The following is an 18,714-nucleotide window of genomic DNA, read 5'->3' on the forward strand; positions in this document are numbered from 1 at the left end:
GTTTGGAAAAATATGTAGGTCAGTGGAACATTCCCTGCACTTGTGCACAGGGAGCCGGGGAGGGAGAGCTCCTCCGCAGCCCTCTCGCTACCCACCGCCCCAGCCCGGCCCTCCCGCAGCCCACCGCGGGGTGGGGGGAGGCGAGCACCGGGTTCCCTTTTCCTCCTCCCTGACCCATTTTGCGCGCCGGCCTCCGGTTTGGGCTCCCCCCACTCCGTCCCTGCCGGGGAAGGCGAGCGAGCGGCGGAGGAAGCCGGCGCGGGCGAGCCGCCGCCAGCCGCCGGGGCCGCGGCCGCTCATGGGCGAGGGGCGCGGAGCGCAGCCCCCCAGTGCCGCCGGCTGAGGGCGCGGGGCGACGGCCCTGCGGCGGGGGCAGGCGAGGGGAGGCGGCGGCGGCGGCCGGCGATGAAGGGCCGGCGGAGAGGAGGATGCCCCCGCCTCGCCCGCCGGGCTCTAACTTCGCGGAGAACTATCAGCCCCGCAGCCCCCGCGCCCGCCCTGCCTCTCCCGGCCGCGCGTCCAACTTAATGCCCCAGCGGGAGCCCCAGCCAGCAGCCCCCCCGGCCCCCGGCCTCCTCCTCCCCCCGCAGCAGCCCGGGCTCCCGGCGGCCTCCCGCTGCCGGCGGAGCCCCTGGCCCCGGCGCGCGTGGGTCCCGCGGCGCCCGGGGCGGCGGCAGCGCGGCATGCGGCGGCCCCGCGCACCATGAGACACGACACCGGCACCGGCGGCAGGCAGGAGGCGGGCAGCGTCCCCGGCTCCTTGTCGGCGAGGAAGAGTTTGCCGGTTCCCGAGGCCGGCCTCCTGCGCGGCTGGAGCAGCGGCGGCCGCTGCCGCAGCGGCACCGGCAGGCATCGGAAAAGCGGCGGCGTCCAGCCCGGCGGCACAGGCAGCGGCACCGCCGGCAGCGGCACCGGCGGCAGCTCCCGCGCCCAGGTGGCCACCGCGGACAGCAGCAGCAGCGGCGGCTGGGGCTTCCCCGCCGCGCTCCCGCAGCACCGGCACCCCAGGTAACGCGCGGCCCTGCGGCCCCGGCCCTCCCTCCGCCCCGCGGGGCGCCCACCCGCGGGCAGCCTGCGCGGGGGGGTGCCTGCTCGCGCTCCCCCCCTCCCGCGCCGCCCACGCAGGACGCCCGCCCACGCGTGAACCCCCTCGCGGCGGCGATCGGGGTCAGCTCCCCTCCCTACCCGATGCTCCCACGCCCCGCGGGGGTGGCGGAGGTGCCCGGCGGTGCAGGGTGGCATCGCCTCTGCCGCGGGAAAGTTTCCGTGGGGATCGCGGCGCGTCTGCCCCGGACGGGCTGGCCCCTGCCTTTGGAAAAATTAAATACCCCCCGTTCTGTTCCCCATCCCATCTCGGCATGATTGGCGGTTTCCTGACGTTGAGGGTTCATTTAGGCTGGACTGGTACAGGGGCAGTGACGTGGCCGGTCGAGGAAAACTTCCAGTGAGACCAGTGGGATATCTGAATGGGAGAGGGTTCCGAGTGGGAGCCACGGGTGTGTGATGTGTCGTGGAGCCCCGCTGCTGCTGCAGCCCCGCACCGCGATCCCGCGTGTTTCCCTTCCTTCAGTGTGCAGAACGGGGCGGGGGGGGGGACGGGGGACGGACACACACACGTTAAATCCACGGCTGAGTGGCAGCACAGGACTTCATTCAACAAAGAGTTGTGCAGTGGTGTTTCTCCTCGATGGTCACCAGCCTGATTTGTCAATTAACAAGCACGTTCATCCAGAAACTTTCCTCCGTACTCCTTAACTGTCTACAGGATGGCAGTTTACTTTCACTCGAGTGACTCAGAAATAATTAGCGGTTATAAGCATTACAGGCAGCAGAGGAACTTGAAGATTTTCACGGTGCTAAATCTCCAGAAGGGCTGTGGGGTTCCCTTGGACAGGCACGGCTGACCTAAGCATGCAGCTCAACAAGTGGTCGCCTCTTGAAGTGGAAAATTCGCACTCTCTCACCCAGGTGTGAAATGTTAATCTGTATCCCACCACGGGTTTACTTTGTTTGGTGATACCAAATAATTAGTGGTCACAGTTTCCAGACCAAGCCAGCTGATCTGTGTCTGATTCTGAGAGCTGTTGGCTGGCAGAGGGCCCAATCCTGCATACACATCTGTAGATTAATCTCCACAGGACTTGCTCTGTAGGGATGGCCTGGAAACAGGAGTATTTGGAGAACATAATTGCCAAACTGTGCACTGTCTCACTGAACATGTGAAAACAGAGGTTTTCCAGAACTGGGTATCTGAGACCAGGGTGATTCCCCAAGCTGGCACCACTTCTGTGCCCTGCATCGACGCCTGGAGACAGCAGGTTTGCCTAAAATTGCTTTCCCTCCTGAATAAAAGGTGCCACCCCGCACATGTGCAGGACTGAACCCACAGACTAGACTTTGCAGAATTACAACTATTACCCCGTTTTCTAGAATAGAGCATGCGAGAGCACTTGAAGAAGTTGTTATTTCATCATAGACAGTAATGTTGTCTACAGTTAAAATCATCTAGTGCTTTCCAGTACAATGCTCTGCTTTCAGGTGCTTGTGTGTTTGCTAAGCTTAAAACTAGGCTGACATTTTCCAGGTTGAGTGTTTGCTCTCTTTGGGAAGTTTCAGATGAAATGGTTCAGCTATTTCCGAGAACGTGGTTAGAGGGAAATGTATTCTTTGGCCACGTATCTGATGAAGATGGTTTAGGTGCACATCACCCTGCATTAGGAGACCTTGATCTTTCTTTTTCTGTGAATCTGTGTTTTTTGACCCTGTTGAGAAACACTTCCATTAAGGCTGTTGTATTCTTGTGGCTTTGTGTTTAGAGCCGGAAAAAGATACTTGGCTTGGAATCAGTTTTGTGATGGGGGTGTGCCTTATGTTGAGACTATGAAAAGCTTCCAGAATTTGTCTTGGTTATCATTTTGTCACAACACTCAGGTTGTGCGTGTGCTCAGTGGAGGAATGTTGAGGGCTTGACCATTGCACTCACTCACTGAAGATGCTCTAAGCACGGATCACACTGAACACCCCAGCGTTGTTAGGAGCTGAGCAACTTCTTGTCTTCCTGGGAAGAATGAGAGTGCTCCAGTGGGTGGCTGAAAGACTGAGTGGATTTTCTCCCACAGTTACTCTTCCCAGATGCTACTGCTATGGTGAGCACCAAAAGGAGGGAGCATTGAAGACTGTCTTGGCTGTGTCTTTGGTGGCAGATTGTGTCTGCTGATGTGGAGGCAGGGTGGAGAAGGAAACTGCTTAATTCACATGCATGGTGAGAAGAAATGGTGGGACCAGAGTGGAGAAGATGTGTTGATGGTGAAGGCATGGGGAAAGTGAACAGAAGGAACATTGTATTAAGGTGAAGGATTTGATGTGGTCATAGATGATAAATCTTGGGAACAAGGTGCAGGGAATTGTAGGTATAAATGGAAAACCCAGGCCAAAAGAAGGAATGGTTGGCAGAAAAAGGTAATGAGAGAGTTGTGATGGAGAGGGACAGGAGACCTGAGCCTACAAAAGCAATGATTTCCGGTCATTCAATGATCAGGTCACAGTACTACTGCTTTTTCATCCTTCTCATCTTCCTCTTCACACAACCTACTGTGTTCTTTAGCCCCTGCCTCCACTTATTTGCCCCTCCCCTGATCCCCTCACAGAAATTATTGCTGTCTCCTTGCCATGAGGACCAACTGTTGTTGCTTCAGTCACAGACCTTGGACCTAGAGGGGAGATATCTCTGTTGTAGAGCCCAGGCTTTGGAGTCATGCTGACCCCATGTGTTTGTTCTCCTCCTTATCCTGTACCCCACCATCAGACAGCACCCCAAGGAGCAGGACTTGGCACCAGGGCCAGTCTTAGGCCTCCACCGTGGTGTCTGCCCATCTTCTAGCACTCACTAGGTTTGCCATGGGCAGCATAGTAACTTTGCCCCAGTGAAGTCTCATGCTAGTTTTTTTATGCTGTGGACCTAAAGGACTCAACACAGCTGGTGACTGCTGTGTTAGGCTGAGTTTTCCACTTGTTAAACTGGAGGAAGAATTTGTAGCTCAGTGTATTAACAATATATCAAAATAGTGAAGCCCTGTGGGAAAATATAGTATGTAATCATGTAACTGATGTTGCATTGTAATACATTCATACAGGGTAGGAAAATTAAGATCAAAAACTTATGGTTTTGATTCATGGCTCTAAATTATTTAAGGATAGGACATTTTGCACAGCAAACTTAACAATTTAAGCAATCATTGCCTGTGCTCTACTGTAAGTTTTGAGCAATCAGATTACTTACATCACTATACAACTGATGACTTTAAATATCATACAGTTGAAAATGACAGCCAAATGTGTGTTTTATGTGCAGTTCATTGCTTTTCTTTCTAAGCTGGACAGTATAGAATTTAAGTAACTTTCAGTTGTGTTTATAGTTTTGCTTTCAGGCTCTTAGGGCAGATGCACTTGAGTTGCAGATTTTGTAGTAGGATCTAAATAAAAAGCAGTCATTTTCTTAGATTTGGTTTAGCTTTCTGTTGATCCTTGATCTTATTAAAACTTGTTTTTGAAAAACTAGGCAAAGGCAGTGCAAATATCTGTATTTTAGGTAATTTAATTCATCAGAAATCAGCATCAGCTGATCAACTGACTTTATGAGTCTGATTACTGGAGTCTGAAAGAGAAACACCATGTAGTAGTATTTAGCAGAATGCATAGCTGTTGGTGGATTTGTTTATGTAGCAGTGCTTTTGGTATTTCACAGCTTTTTGGGAGAGACTAAAGCCATTACTCTTTGTCATGACCAGCTATGGGCCAAACAGGATACATATATATATATATATATACTAGTATATTGCCTGCTGAATTCAGAAATACAAGAGTTAGAGACAGGAAAGACATGGAGGAGAGAAGGGATGTGGTCCTGTGGACTTGTGTTCTGAGTAAGCAGCTAAGAAACTGCAGACCTGGTTTACTCTCCACTGTTTGCATTTATCTTTCAGTGGCTCAGGGATGACAGAGATCAGGCTGAGGGATTTGGGGGTACAGCTTTCTTGGACTTGTACACAAAAATTCAATGTGCATTTTTTTGGGGTGGAGGGGTAAGTAATATTTTTTAACCTTCTCTTTCTGTGTCGCTTTCCCCCGAAGGCAAACCCTAGAGCACAACTCAGTCCAAACAAAATGTTTGTTTAATTACACTTCAGTAAAGATATTTCTGTTCCAAGGACCGTGGCAAAGATCAGTATTTCTTGCATGCTGCCTGCCACATTTGGGAGGAATAGCCTTTTGCACCCCCAAAGCTAGTTGTAATTCTGCTTCCATCTGAAAATTCTCCTGTTACTTCATAAAAATGAAACTCTCATAAAAGTTAGGTCACCGGTGAGCTTGGACCTTTGTCACTGCCACACACATTGCTCCGTGCTCTGTCAGTACCTGCCTGCTGTTCCTTATCTTCTCCTCTGCCTACAAGCTCTCTGAGGCAATGCCACCTCTTTCTTCTGTGCCTGTGCAGCAGGTAGCATTCCCAGAGCTCCAAGATACTCCAAAAATGACCATATAAATGGTGGGAACAAGGAGGTTATCTCATCTTCTCCTGCTTGGGCACAAGTCCGTGTAAAACAGCTGGTCTTTTGCTGGCCTGATTATGACAGAAGGTGTTTTTCAGCTGGTTTACCACAGTTCTTAGGGATCTGTGCATAAAATAGAAGATGTCTAGCCAAGTGAAATGATGATATAGCAAAAACATCTAATGGATGTGTATATACATTTGAGATCAGAATGGAAATTTGGAAGTTTGGGTGCGAAACCTCTTTGTCATTTCAAAACATACAAGAAGTGCTAGCATGGCTGAGCATCATCTACTGGGACAATTCAGTCACTCTTTCTCTTTGAGAATGTAATATGTATGTCAGGTTGAAAGTTAATAGAAGAAAGTATATGTATAATCATTTGTAAGCATAGGTATAATAACAGAAATTCGTTTCTACGGGTCACTGAAGATGCAAAAGCTTAGACAAAATCTTCCATAGACAACTCAGAAAAAAAATCAATGCAACGCTCAGATGTTAATTAAAAAGAAAAAAAGGCAAATAGAACCTTAGGGATTATTTTTGAAAGGATGGAAAACAATAAAAAAGAACCCCATTGTTTCACTGTATAAACTATGGCGTGCCCATGTCCTCTGTATCATGTGTTGTTGATTCCCCCACCTCAAAGGTGGTGAGGGAGGAGATTCAGAGGGAGGCAGCAAAGGGGATCAGAGGGACAGAGCAGCTCCTGCCTGAAGAGTGACGATGCTGATAAAGTGATGCAACAGAAATTGGTGGAATTAAGCAAAAGCATGGAGAAGGCAAAGTGGGAATGAGTGATCACAGCAGAAGTGAGCATCGGGTGAAGCAGGCAAGTTGTGGGGATGGGAACAAAAGGAGGTGGCTGCTCACGTGGCGTGGTCAGGCTGCCGAGCTTCTCACCACAGGATGTGGACGCTGGGAGGTTACATCAGCTAATGAGGTGACTGGATGAGTTCATGGGAGAGAAATCCATCAAGGGCTATTAAACACAAAACCACTGCCTTTGGCTTAGGAAGTTTTGAGCTGCAAATTCTTGGAAGCTCTCTTAGTATCCTGAGTAAATATTGTGGTTGGTTTGCCTTGTTCTCTATACTTGCCCCTTAGCAACCTTGTCTGGCCATGGCTGAGAGGAGGTGCTGAGCCAGGTGGTCCCCCCGGCTGTATTTGCTGTGCCAAATGAAGTGGGTCGGTGTCCAGCTACTTCTAGACTCCTGAGGTCCAGGGGCTCCTGGTGGCTTTCACCTTCACTGCTCAGGGCTGGCCCCGTTATAGCACACCTGCCCTGGAGAGAGCTAGCTGGAAGAAGCTAGTTGAAGTGCTCCAAAGCAAAGCCAGGGCATGAACTAGAACATCACCGGTGCCACAAAAAGCAGGGTATGGTGCTCAAGCTCACTTCCCGGTGTCCTGTTACTGAGCTGTGCGGGCATGGCCAGGGTAGGGAGCCTTATCTTCCTGGGTTCAAGGAGGTTCAGAAAGCAATTATGTTATTCACAGAAGCAACTGCACCACGAGGCATTGAATACCGAGATATGATGCCTGGCTGAAGAAGTCTCCACTGAGAGACTGTAATATTGCTCCAGGCCTGCCCTCCTCGTGCAGGCTTCCCCAGCCATTGCTGCTGCCCCTGTCAGGGAGAGGATTCGGGGCAAGTGGGTTGTCTTCCCTGGCCTGGTGTTGCTGTAGTTACTGTTTTATCAGTCTGTACAAGAACAGGCTTTGGAATTCAGAACGGACAACAGGAGGAAGTGTTGGAAATTAATTTTCTTCAGCTATCCACTGCACTTAAGCACTGTTTAAAACAATAATGTTGTGTTGACTGCCGTTTACTAAACCAGACAATTTGCTTAATCATCTGAAAGGCAGATTTTAAAACCCTAGGTCATGCTTTCCACAGCTTGTATTATACTTACTATGGCTGTGCTAAACCAGAGCCTGTAATGCTGTTCTCTTAAGCGGTGGTCAAAGCACAATGTATTCAAACGTAGCTCATGCTGTTGATACTTGCGAGCTTTTAGGTGAGATCTCTTGCTATTAAAACAAAAGCAACAATCCCCAACTTAGCAATGTCTAAGTCCTTCTGATTGTTTCTTGAAATTTATCGACGCGAACTGTAAGTCCTTCTGATCATTTATTGAAATTTCTAGATGCTAACCGGTACGGAGACTCCAACACAGTGCTTAATCGAGCTCATGACTGCCTGGCTGTATTTTTGGGCTACTTTATGTAATAAAATGGCAGGCCCTTGCACTGCCTGCGCGAGCGAGGTTGCATAAGCAGCCTAGGGAAACAGCCGGAGCTCCCAGAGCCCTCCTGAATCCTGCGTGTCGTGTTTGATCTCATTTAACATTATTTAATAAGCTATGTTAACCTCTCCCCTCCCTCTTCCCTCCCCCCTCGTCCCCCCACCATGTTATCTCGGAGCAGTGATACTGATTTAATTTCACGCACAGACCTCACTTTTTAGAGAAGTCATCAAACTTTTCAGTCAATTGAGCAGTCTGATGTCCGGGTAGCCTTGAATTTTCTGTAATCAGCACTCAATCCAGTTAAAAATAAAAGCACATTAAAAAGAAAACCTTGAACAGGAAAATACTTGTTTTTCATTCTCAGCTCTCATTTAGTAACTATTCTTAAAGTTCGTCACTATGATTTGTTCTATCTTGGGATAAACAATTTATTATTCAGGCAGCTTTTTTTTTTTTTTTTTTCTTTAAAAATAGACAATATTGTTCAAGCATTGGGAAGAAAACCAGCATGAGAAAATTGTAATCAACTTTAACAAGCTTACAGATGGCAATGAATTTCTCTAAGCATAATTTTAGCCCTGCAAACAATAATAATTGTGTTTGATTATTTATTATAATTTTGTTATTGATGAGCAGACCAGACTATTTTTCTCTCGATTCCCTCTGTTAGGTGTGCCAAATTTTTAAGCTCGAGAGCAATTTTAATAAGGCAGCTCCCACCTGTAATCTCTAAATCAACAGGTGGATGTAACCATGCAAAATATGAGAATTGCTGGTTATCTGATTGAGTCGATGGCTGAATGAATCCAACTTTGAGCATGTCCTAGACTTATTGGTTTGGATGGGACACCTCTCATTAATACGTCATGGAGAACTGACATGATATTTCCCATATTATGTGTAAGAATGGTATGCTTGCAAAATCTTGTTGATAATAAATATTATTACTGCGTGCAATGTGATCAGCTGGAGACAGAATAATTTTCTGCTTTTCCTAGTTCTCATACAGAATATCTGCCTTGGTGTTTTTATTGGTAATTCTACAGATTTTACTTGTGGTATTTTGTCTTTTCCTGGTTCTGACATCTAAAACAGTAAAAGGTTTTAAATTGGAGGTTTTGCATCAGACTTACCCACATTTCAATTACTCTTTCAGTGAGAGGTCCTTTAATTTATGATTTATAAAGGAGAGAATAGCTATATAATTTCTATATGCACCATTAAGGCCACTACTTACTTAGACGGAGTCTTCATCCTGTTCATCAGATGAACAAGATGCTTACCAAGCTGAGAAGAATATTTTATTCTCCAATGTGCTTATCTTATGCATTCTTCTCAATATATTTATATAACTTACGGGAAAGATACTTTCACACAAACAGTCGAACCAAACAATAGTTCTGTGAACCAGATGGGTGCATTTCAGCAAGAGCAATACTAATAAAAAATAAATAGGTCGCTCATTCACTTTGGTATTTATATTTTTTTATAAGAAGGGCTTGCTTGTTTTCTGGGCTGTCACTGAAGTCAATTTGAAACTTTGGTGGAATAATTCTGGACCTTTAATTTGATTGTTTGCTAGGTGGCATGAGTCAGTTTTTTCATCTTTTTTTCCTTTCTTTCCAGCACAAAAGACCTTATTGTCAGCTGATGCACACTGGTGTAACTCAGCTGGTTGTAGCAATTACGTTTATAGTGCCTGGCTCCTAATAGCCGTACTCCTTCAAAAATGCATGTTCTTTCTCAACAACAGAATATCTTGCTATATCTTGCTGTTATTCAAGTATAAGAAGGAAACCTGCATTTGGTGCCTATCCTACTGTCCTCATTAAGGCAAAACTCCCACTGAAATCAAGGAGAGTTTGGCTGACAAAGAATTAAAGACTTGAGCATCTGAAAAGCCTGAACCTTCTCTGTCACTGTTTGTTTGTTGTTTTAATTTTATTTTTTATCTGACCTTGTATTTTAACTGTTCCCTCTCCTTCTTCTGTATTTGTATTTTTGAATCTTTAGCTTACTTCAATAGGATCTTTCTTTATTTTTACTTCAGACAAGCCTTAGGACCATTCTACTTCTCACCTTTCCCCTTTTTTCTTCTCTCCTCTTACTATCTGTCTCTCTCTTCCAGTTTTCCTTCTGTTATCCTCACCTTCACTGACTTCACTGTAAAAAGTTGATATACATCATGCACGTATCCCCTTCTACATCCAGGTGCCTATATTCAGGTACTTGCCTTAGGGCAAAGCACCAGTTTGTAAGATAGGTGATTTAGGCAGAGATTTATTTGAACAACATTCATCTTTGTAATCTTTCCTCCTCTCTGGGCAGCATCTTAGAAGTTCCTCTGACATACTGATGCAGGGTTTCAGCACTAAATTGAGTTTTGGACTGATAAAATAAATATTGGCATACTATTGTAGTCAGAAAAAATGCTTAAGGATTTTGAAGTCTGTGTAAAAGGGGTTTTGTTGAGGGCAACAAAACTGGAAATCTCCAGAGAAATGGGTTTTATTCATAATTCTTCTACTGTGCAATGTTACGAGCTTAGACCACACATATAACGCCTTTGTGCATCACTCTTCTGATCCGCAAACTAGGGCAGCTTTGTGGAGTATTGTGGGCTATGATCTGTTCTGGGTGCCATTCGTAGCCAGGTATTTGAGGGGGGCATGAAGCTGCAGGCTCTGGGGTGCTAAATATCTCATTGATAGAAAGAGGAGCCACAGTGAAGGCTTTTTGAGGTGTTGATCCACCTGTGTGGTTAGGGTATGTCAGGCAGTACCGTGTCACCGCAGGTGTTGTGCTTCCAGCTGTGCCACACCTGGTGGCATTGGGGCTCTCCCTGGGTGTCCTGGCCCACACAAAGGCTCGGCTCCCCCCTCCTACCTCCTAATTATTTGCATTTTCTTGGATGCAAAGCATTTTGAAAGTGTCAAGTAATTGCTGTTTTCTTGCAAGTTTGACTGAAATTCAGGTTATTTTCCAGAAGACCTAATTCGTGCTTCTGAAATAAATAGTAGGTGTATGGCTTCTTAATGTATAGCGTAGCATTTCAAACGAATGTCATCAGCCTACTGTTTCTTAGCATCTGGATCCCTGCAGACATACGTCTTAAAGTAAAAGGCGTAACGCTAGACTTGCTTATTCTCCCTTAAATAAGTAAACACATTTTCTCTTATTGTAATGGTAACAAATACTTTTTCATGGTGTCCAATTGCCTGTTACTCTGGCAAAGCTAAAATGTATCAAAAACTACAGGCTATATAGAGAGAGTAATTCCAGTTTAAAAGGCATTTCTTCTTTTTTTAATGCAATTTCTATTTGATTTTCTCAAACCCCTTCTTTTCCAAAGAACAATTTAAACCACATCTGAACAATAGATTTATTGTTGTCGACAGAACGAGAAATTTGATAAAGATAGCTTTTCAATTTCCATTAAAAATACATTATTTTTCAGAGGACTGAAGGATATAAGTTCAATTTTTAACTTTGAATTTCACATTTCGTTTGCCCAGTCTATAATATATATTTTTTCAAAGTCTTAATTGGCATTAGACTTGGCATATTTCTCTGCATATTTTTTCTCAGCGTGAAACTACTGGAGGGTCATTGTGCTGGTTAATGAAAGAGGGCAGACATACTTTGTAAGCCGTGAGTATTTAAATATTTTTCTATGCAAATTTTGACTTTTCATGAAAAAAAAGTTTAAAGAGACATCTTAAAAAAAAAATCCTTAGAAGTATTGAAAAATGCAGGTTGCATTCATTCAAAATCTAGATATCCAGTGGTGGGAGGTGATGACACATTTCAAATTTGCTACTGTATAATTAAGAGGGGATTCCATGTAGGAGATGCAAGCATAAAAATCGAGTACAGCTCTTCACAATGCTGCTACTTTTGCAGCTGAATTCCTCAGTACTTTTCTTAGAGTGTATAATCAGATACGCTTGTGCTGATTTAATCAATTATTCTTGTGCACAAACAAATACAAATAAAAGCCCGCTAATTTCAGACTGTCTTTGAAATATCAGAACTAGAGATTTCACTTACAATGAAAGAAATATTAATTTCAAGCCTCTAAAATGATTTTAAAAATGGCAAAGATATATTTGGGAAATATCATACTTTTGGGTACTGGCAGCTGTGTATCCTTATGCAAAAGTGGATTTGGCTGAAAGACCAATTCATAAATATTGTATCTGAAGACTGCAGCAAGCTTTCATATTTGCAAGAGATAATGTAAAATGTGCAACGTTTTTTTCTTCACCCCAAGAAGTTTTGGCTTAAACAGCTCAGTCTCCCAAATCTAATGAAAAATGGTTAACAAACAGAAGTATCCGTGACTTCTTGAATCACAGGGGCTGGACACTATTCTGCCCATGGAGGAGGAAAAGTCAGTCTGCTGTGGTCAGTCTGAAAACCCTCCTGTGACTGCCAGGCTGTGAAGCAGCTTGAAGGCGGGAGATATCAATAAATAACTTGACTCCTGCACTCCGTGACTTCCCATCTTACTGTCTAGGAGCTTCCAACAAGCATCAGACTGCTCCTAGATGCATGGCTTGGAGAAACCAAGTGGGAGATGGAGGAACTTATAATTTCTCTGTTAGAAATTTTTTTTCTCTAGACCTTCTCCACATTGATCTGCTGTTTGGGGAAGTGAGGGGTGTAGTGGGGGAGGTAAGACTTATCTTTGATCTGATGGCTCCTTTCATTCTGGACTGCTGTCCTGGAAAAATTTTTCCCATTGGGGACGCAGCGTTTTTCACGGCAGAGTCTCTGCAGCAAGAGCGCTGCGGAAGATCCTGAGCTCGCCTGACGTGCGCTTGACATTTTAGCACAGATTCAGCAAAGCAGCTTTATTCAGGTAAACACTTAGGCACATGCTTTTCATTACACATTTGCTCAGAATCGCATCTGAGTTTTTCTCCTGAATATGGAAAGACTTAAGCATGTATTTAAGGGCTGAGTATGTCCTCGAACTGACTCACGTATAGCACGGCAAGGATGGGTTGGGTGGAAAGGGAAGAGTCATCACGGTAGCACAGCAGCCGAGAAATGGGACGTCTTGTCTGAACATCAGCACATTACAAAGGGGCCTTGTTCTTCTGGGAGGCAGCTTTTCATCTGGATGTGGCCCCAAGAAGAGGAGTTGGACCGGACTTTCTACTTTCATCTGCTCATTTGTTCTCCCGTTTCTCTTCCTTTTGAATTTCTCTGCATAGGGCTTGGATGATCTGCAGTAGGTTCATAATTAAAATTAGTTTGATTGTTCTGCAACCTCGTGTTTGTCAGTTTTAAGATTTACCCATCTGGCACCCCAAAAAAAGAGGACAGCGTTCTTTTGCAAAATACTTTGGCTGATCTGTGTGTAAAGGTGGTGCTGTGTGCTAAGTCACAGAATCACAGAGTCACAGAATGTTAGGGATTGGAAGGGACCTCAAAAGATCATCTAGTCCAATCCCCCTGCCTGAGCAGGAACACCCAGATGAGGTTACACAGGAATGTGTCCAGGCGGGTTTTGAATGTCTCCAGAGAAGGAGACTCCACAACTGCCCTGGGCAAAAAGTCCTCTGAGGGTTACTCGGAGCACATCAGCCATGGAAGCTTTCTGAAAATGATGAAGTATTTGTCAGCAGCAAACACATACCCAAACCTTTTTGGCTCTTTCTGGTTACTTTACTCAGGAGAATGTTGGTTAACAGTTCTGCCTGCAAAACTTGAACTGATTCAGTTGAATTTTTTGCTTCTTTTGAGGATCTGAATTATGAACCTAGGTTAGTGTTTTGCAACACAGAGAAGAAAAGTGAAAGGCACTTCAGAGTGAGCTCAGAAACGCTTCTGCAGGAAGGTCGTTTCGGTGAGCCAGGTCTTCTCTGCTGGTAAACGTCTTTGCTGACAATAACACATGCAAGGGCACAGTTTTTTCACATCCCTCACTAACAATGCCCCCTGAAATCTGAAATACAGACTACACCTAGGTAGAAAATGGATAATGGGTTCTAAAGCCTTAATTGTTGCATTTCTTTTTGCACTTTAACCTGGAGTGTGGCTACTTTGGAGGCTGGATGTGTTTCAGGGGTTATTACATAGGAAGTGGCTTACTTCAGGTCAACCTTTTTTTTCTGCATTTTAATCTGGAGTTAGTAACTTTTTGTGGATGTTTCTTCCCAGTCTTGTTTCCACCTAGTCTACAGGTTTCTTTTGGAGAAGTTTATCTGATGTGAAACCCCTCTCACCCTTCCAGAACACAACAGCTTTTGCAAGACTATTGTCTTAAAGAACAAAGCAATAACTGGGGAGTTGTGGGACATTTCTGGCATGAACTCAGGCAGCACTGCCCCCATAGCACGTTCTTCCATTTAAGACTGATTTTCCATTGCTTTATCAAATGTTACCCATTAGTACTAAATCCGTGGCTGCAAGACTGCTTTAATCCACTTAAGTCTTTGCGGCTACTGCAAAGGAGGATCCTGCCTTACTGCCAGTTCTGGACATTCATTTCTGTTATTTCTCTTGTCCTGGAGAGGTGGGCCAGAACAGGAAGCCAATCTTGCTGAAATTTAACCTTTTCTATGCATGGATGGGTTAATTTTCAGCTGTTGTGTTTTCCTAAGCTGGTTCACTGTGCAGCACACAAATGGTGGCAGGGAGATCAAAGGGGGAAAGTGGGATTTCCTTTGGAGCCACTGTGGGTTTAAGCCACTTTACAGTGCCCACTGAACATTTTCCATGTGAGTGTCCTGGAGGAGAAGTGGGAATGGGGTTTGTCCTGACAATAGCTTGCAAGAGAAGAAATGGATGCAAGGCTGAGACTGGCAGAGGTAAGCTGTACAGGTCAGGCAAGAAGACAGTGAGCTGGGGAGAAAAATGGGGTAGAAAACATTGAACAGCAAAAGAGAGAGAACATGGAGAGTGGATGAAGTGGAAAATAATGACCAGGAGAAGAAAGAACACGGGGACTGCATGAAGAGCAAGGGAGACAAGGAAATGTGAGCTGCAATCCATGGCAGTGGGGAGAGAGGAGAGAGAAGGGGTGGAGAAAGAGCCCCTGGTACAAGCTTGGGTAAGGAGGGGATGCTGCGGACAGCTGGAAAAAGAGGGTGTCAGGAAGGGAGTGAGCATGGAGCTGAGCCTGGGAGAGGGACATCAGGGTGGCAACATGGCAGCAGCGCAGTAGGGAGAAAGAGGCTGGAAGAGAAGTCAAGGAGGTCTTTGAGCTGTGTAAACACTGAAAGTGGGGTTGGAAAGCAGGGCATGACCCTCAGAGTTGCTTGGGAAGTCCCTGGGACTTGGAAATCCAGAAATAAAGATGAGCCCTTAAAGTGTGGGGCTGGAGTGAGGACTCTGGGATGTGGGAGGAGTGGTCAGGATGGAGTTTGGGAGGACAGGCAGGAGCATCTCATTCCTGCCTCTCCCTGCTCCCCCTGGTCCCTACCTACTGTGGGATCCTGTGACCGCTCCAGCTGCCACAGCTCATTAGCTGAGGTGACGGGGAGGCTGCTGATATTTTGGAAATGTCACAACAATGCCAAGTAGTGAGGTTTTTCACTTTTTACAAGACTTATCAAAGCCACACGCTCACAGAAACTGCATTAAATGCTAACTGCTACGGATGCAGTCAAGCACTCAAAAATTAGGAAATAGTATAATTAAGTCTGCCTATGTAATTTTAATTTATTCACTTCCTGCATATTCATTATGATTCAGTGCTTAATGATTTAATGATCACACTATGTTCAAATAATTTTTTTGTTTTGTTGTTGCAGGTCATTTTAAGTCCTGTTGATTCTCTGGCAGTTTCCAATCAGTTCACTGAGTCACTTCACAAATCCTGGCATAAGGAGGGGGAGCAGGGGAGGGATGTCACCACTTTTGTGCCAGCAATTCTAGCTTAGCCTGGTCTGAACCAAGTCTGAAATGACAACATTAATCTCCATGTAGTAGGGTAACGACTTCAGTTTTATTAAAGGTCGGCAAATCCAGGCAGGTTTTTAAACAGGGTTGTCCTTGTTGCAAAGAGCCCACACATGCAAAGCATGGACTAACTTTTCTCAATAACATGTCATCTCTACTTCTTAACTCTTTTGGCTGAAATCAGGAATAATTATAATTCCAAGGCAGACACCACACGGCAAATTTTCAATCCAAATGGTTTGATGATGGAAATGTTCTGTGTAACCAAGAAAAGATCTCGTAACTGGATTGGACTAGATGATCTTTTGAGGTCCCTTCCAATCTGTAACATTCTGTGATTCTGTGAACTGCAAGAACCACGCAAGGCTTCCTGGCAGGTGTCATCCCCAGACTGCTCCCTAGAAAAGGCAAGAGCTGAGGGAGGTTTGATGAGGCCGGCCCTAAATAAAATTCATATTTCCTCCAGGCAAATACTTGAGTCTTAATAAAACCCTGAAGACTTCAGACTTTCTCCTTTATCATTCTGCAAAGCTGTAGGTGCATTTACTGAGCAAAGCTTTCTTAGAGGAGCTCCTCCATTTTCTCTTAAAATTATTGTTCCTGTAACTTTAGGTCAGAGGAAAAATGGAAGAATAAAGCTCATTTGCAACTCTACTGGCTACAAGTGGCCATGTGCAAAAACAGGGCTAAAGAGTGGTATTTTATGCACAATATAGTAAAATTGTGAAGGGCAGTGCCAGAGTACCTACCACAGGTAGAGAGTGGACATGATCAATGGCTGCCACTGCTAACAGCATTGCCTAGTTGGCCAACCGTGTCCTGGGGTGCATCCAGCACAGCATTGCCAGCTGGGCGAGGGAGGTGATTGTCCCGCTCTGCTCTGCACTGGTGCGGCCTCACCTGGAGCCCTGTGTGCAGTTCTGGGCAACACAAGATAAAAAGGATAGAAAACTACTGGAGAGTGTCCAAAAGAGGGACATGAAGTTGGTGAAAGGTTTGGAGGGGGAACTGTATGAGGAGCAGCTAAAGTCACCGGGTTGTTCAGCCTGGAGAAGAGGAGACTGAGGAGACTGAGGGGAGACCTCATGGTGGCTACAACTTCCTCACAAGGGGAGGTGCAGGGGCAGGCGCTGATCTCTTCTCTCTGGTGACCAATGACAGAACCTGAGGGAATGGCAGGAAGATGTGCCAGAGGAGGTTTAGGTTGGACTTCAGGAAAAGTTTCTTCCCCCAGAGGGTGGTGGAGCACTGGAACAGGCTCCCCAGGGAGGTGTCACGGCCCCAAGCCTGACAGTGTTCAAGAAGAGACTGGACAAGGCCCTCAGACACATGGTGTGAACTGTGGGGTTGTCACATGCAGGGACAGGAGCTGGACTCGATGATCCTTGTGGGTCCCTTCCAACTCAGGGCATTCTATGATTCTAGTTTAGCTGCTAACAGACCCAAAGATAATTTGGAAGAACAGGATGAGCACAATAAAAAGGTGTTTCTGGGTCATGGCCAGTCCCCTTGTACCCCCATGCAGCTGCAGGTGGGAGGACGGCACGCGGTGGCTGACTGAGCTTTCCAAACTGGGGCATTTCCAGTGACTGGCTACTGGCTTCACATCGACTTTGCACCAGTGACAAGCACATTTAGGATGAGATTCTGACTCCTTTGAACTTCAATGTGACCAAAATTTTGCCTTTATGACCCAGAGGCTTGGGCCTGCACTGAGGCCGTTAGGTGCTGTTTCCTGGTGAGCCCTTTCTGCTACTTTGGCTCAACACACATAATTTCTGGCCTCTTTATGTGCTTTAAAAAGGGAGTCTTTGTGGTTCAGCAAGCTTGAGGCAAGTCAAAGGGCAAAAAATATGTGTTTTGTTTAATCGCAAAGTATTTCCCTGGAATCTTTGTTTCTAACACATTATACAGTTTAAAAGCTAGCTTAAAAAATTACGTTTGACACAGAATTGGTAATTTGTATTTTGAAATGTACGTAATTGAGAAATAATAAATATTGAGCCCACAATGCTGCTTTCTTGTTTGTTTTCATGTGTTTCTGCTGCTATGATATCTGTTTTAGTATGTTTAAATCAGCCTTTTGAGATTTTAAATTAAAAATTACAGCTGGTTTAACTAGGGTAAGAAAGACTTTTTCTTACTAATAGCTAAAGTCACTACCTTAGTGATATAATTTTCATTTTAAAGAACTATGGACTATATTTATATCTTAGAAAAAATATCAGTTGTTCCTGTTCAGAAATATAAAGCTTCAACAGTTTTGCTTTCTGATATGAATTATTTCAAGATTGTCAGTATGTAACCAAACTCTTGAGATCAAACAGACTTTCTAATTAGTTTTCTGATCTTCTAATTACATCTTTTAGAAGCAAATTGGCAGGCATTAATGAAACTTTTTATGTATATTTATAATTTATTCTCTACAAAGCCTCATGCAAAAGGAATTTTATTGTCTATTCATATACTCTTTAAGCTAAAGAAATACAAACTTTAAGAATCCTGCTGTAACAATGTTGCTTTTTGCTTGCTGAGCTGGAGTTGCATGTGCTGTTTTGTATTACATCTGTAATTCAACAAGGTATTAAAACTTGTGCTTAAGTTTGAAGTTATTTTTATTGTTGAAGTGACTTGATTACTCTCATGCATCAATGTCTTCAGGAGAGTAATAGGTCTTGTTTCTATCATGTATTTTTACACTCCAAGGCTATATGTATGCAAAATATCATCCTTTAGTTGTGAGCTGTTTAAGAGCAAAGCTTTATGCATTTTTCTTCTGCTGTGCAAGGCTGGAAAGCTCTGAAAAGAAGAATAATGTAAAGAGTAAGAATAAAAACCTTTGTGATGTCCATACGTCACATCCTGTCAGATTGATGCATTAACTTGCTGGATTACGGGCTTCAGTCAGCAAAAAACAAAGCAAGTAAATAGAAATTTGACCTGTTTTTCCATATAATTAAAATAGTCAGTAAACTGATGGAATGCAGTGGACTTCGCTAAAA

At 44.9% G+C, this 18,714-nt stretch overlaps 1 protein-coding gene across 2 annotated transcripts in view; it reads left to right on the top strand.

Annotated features, from left to right (window-relative positions):
* The first annotated feature begins 529 nt into the window (after nucleotides 1-529).
* The window catches only part of NPAS2 (neuronal PAS domain protein 2), a 109,469-nt gene continuing 91,284 nt past the window's right edge, over nucleotides 530-18,714 (top strand). For both annotated transcript variants that reach the window (XM_082076058.1, XM_082076057.1), the window contains exon 1: nucleotides 530-1,008. In XM_082076058.1, coding sequence (XP_081932184.1) covers nucleotides 704-1,008 — 305 coding nt within the window. In that variant the 5' untranslated portion in view covers nucleotides 530-703. The remainder of the gene's footprint in view (nucleotides 1,009-18,714) is intronic.

The sequence above is a fragment of the Streptopelia decaocto genome (assembly GCF_964273445.1).
Source record: "Streptopelia decaocto genome assembly, chromosome: 1".
In the NCBI taxonomy this organism is placed as follows: domain Eukaryota; kingdom Metazoa; phylum Chordata; class Aves; order Columbiformes; family Columbidae; genus Streptopelia; species Streptopelia decaocto.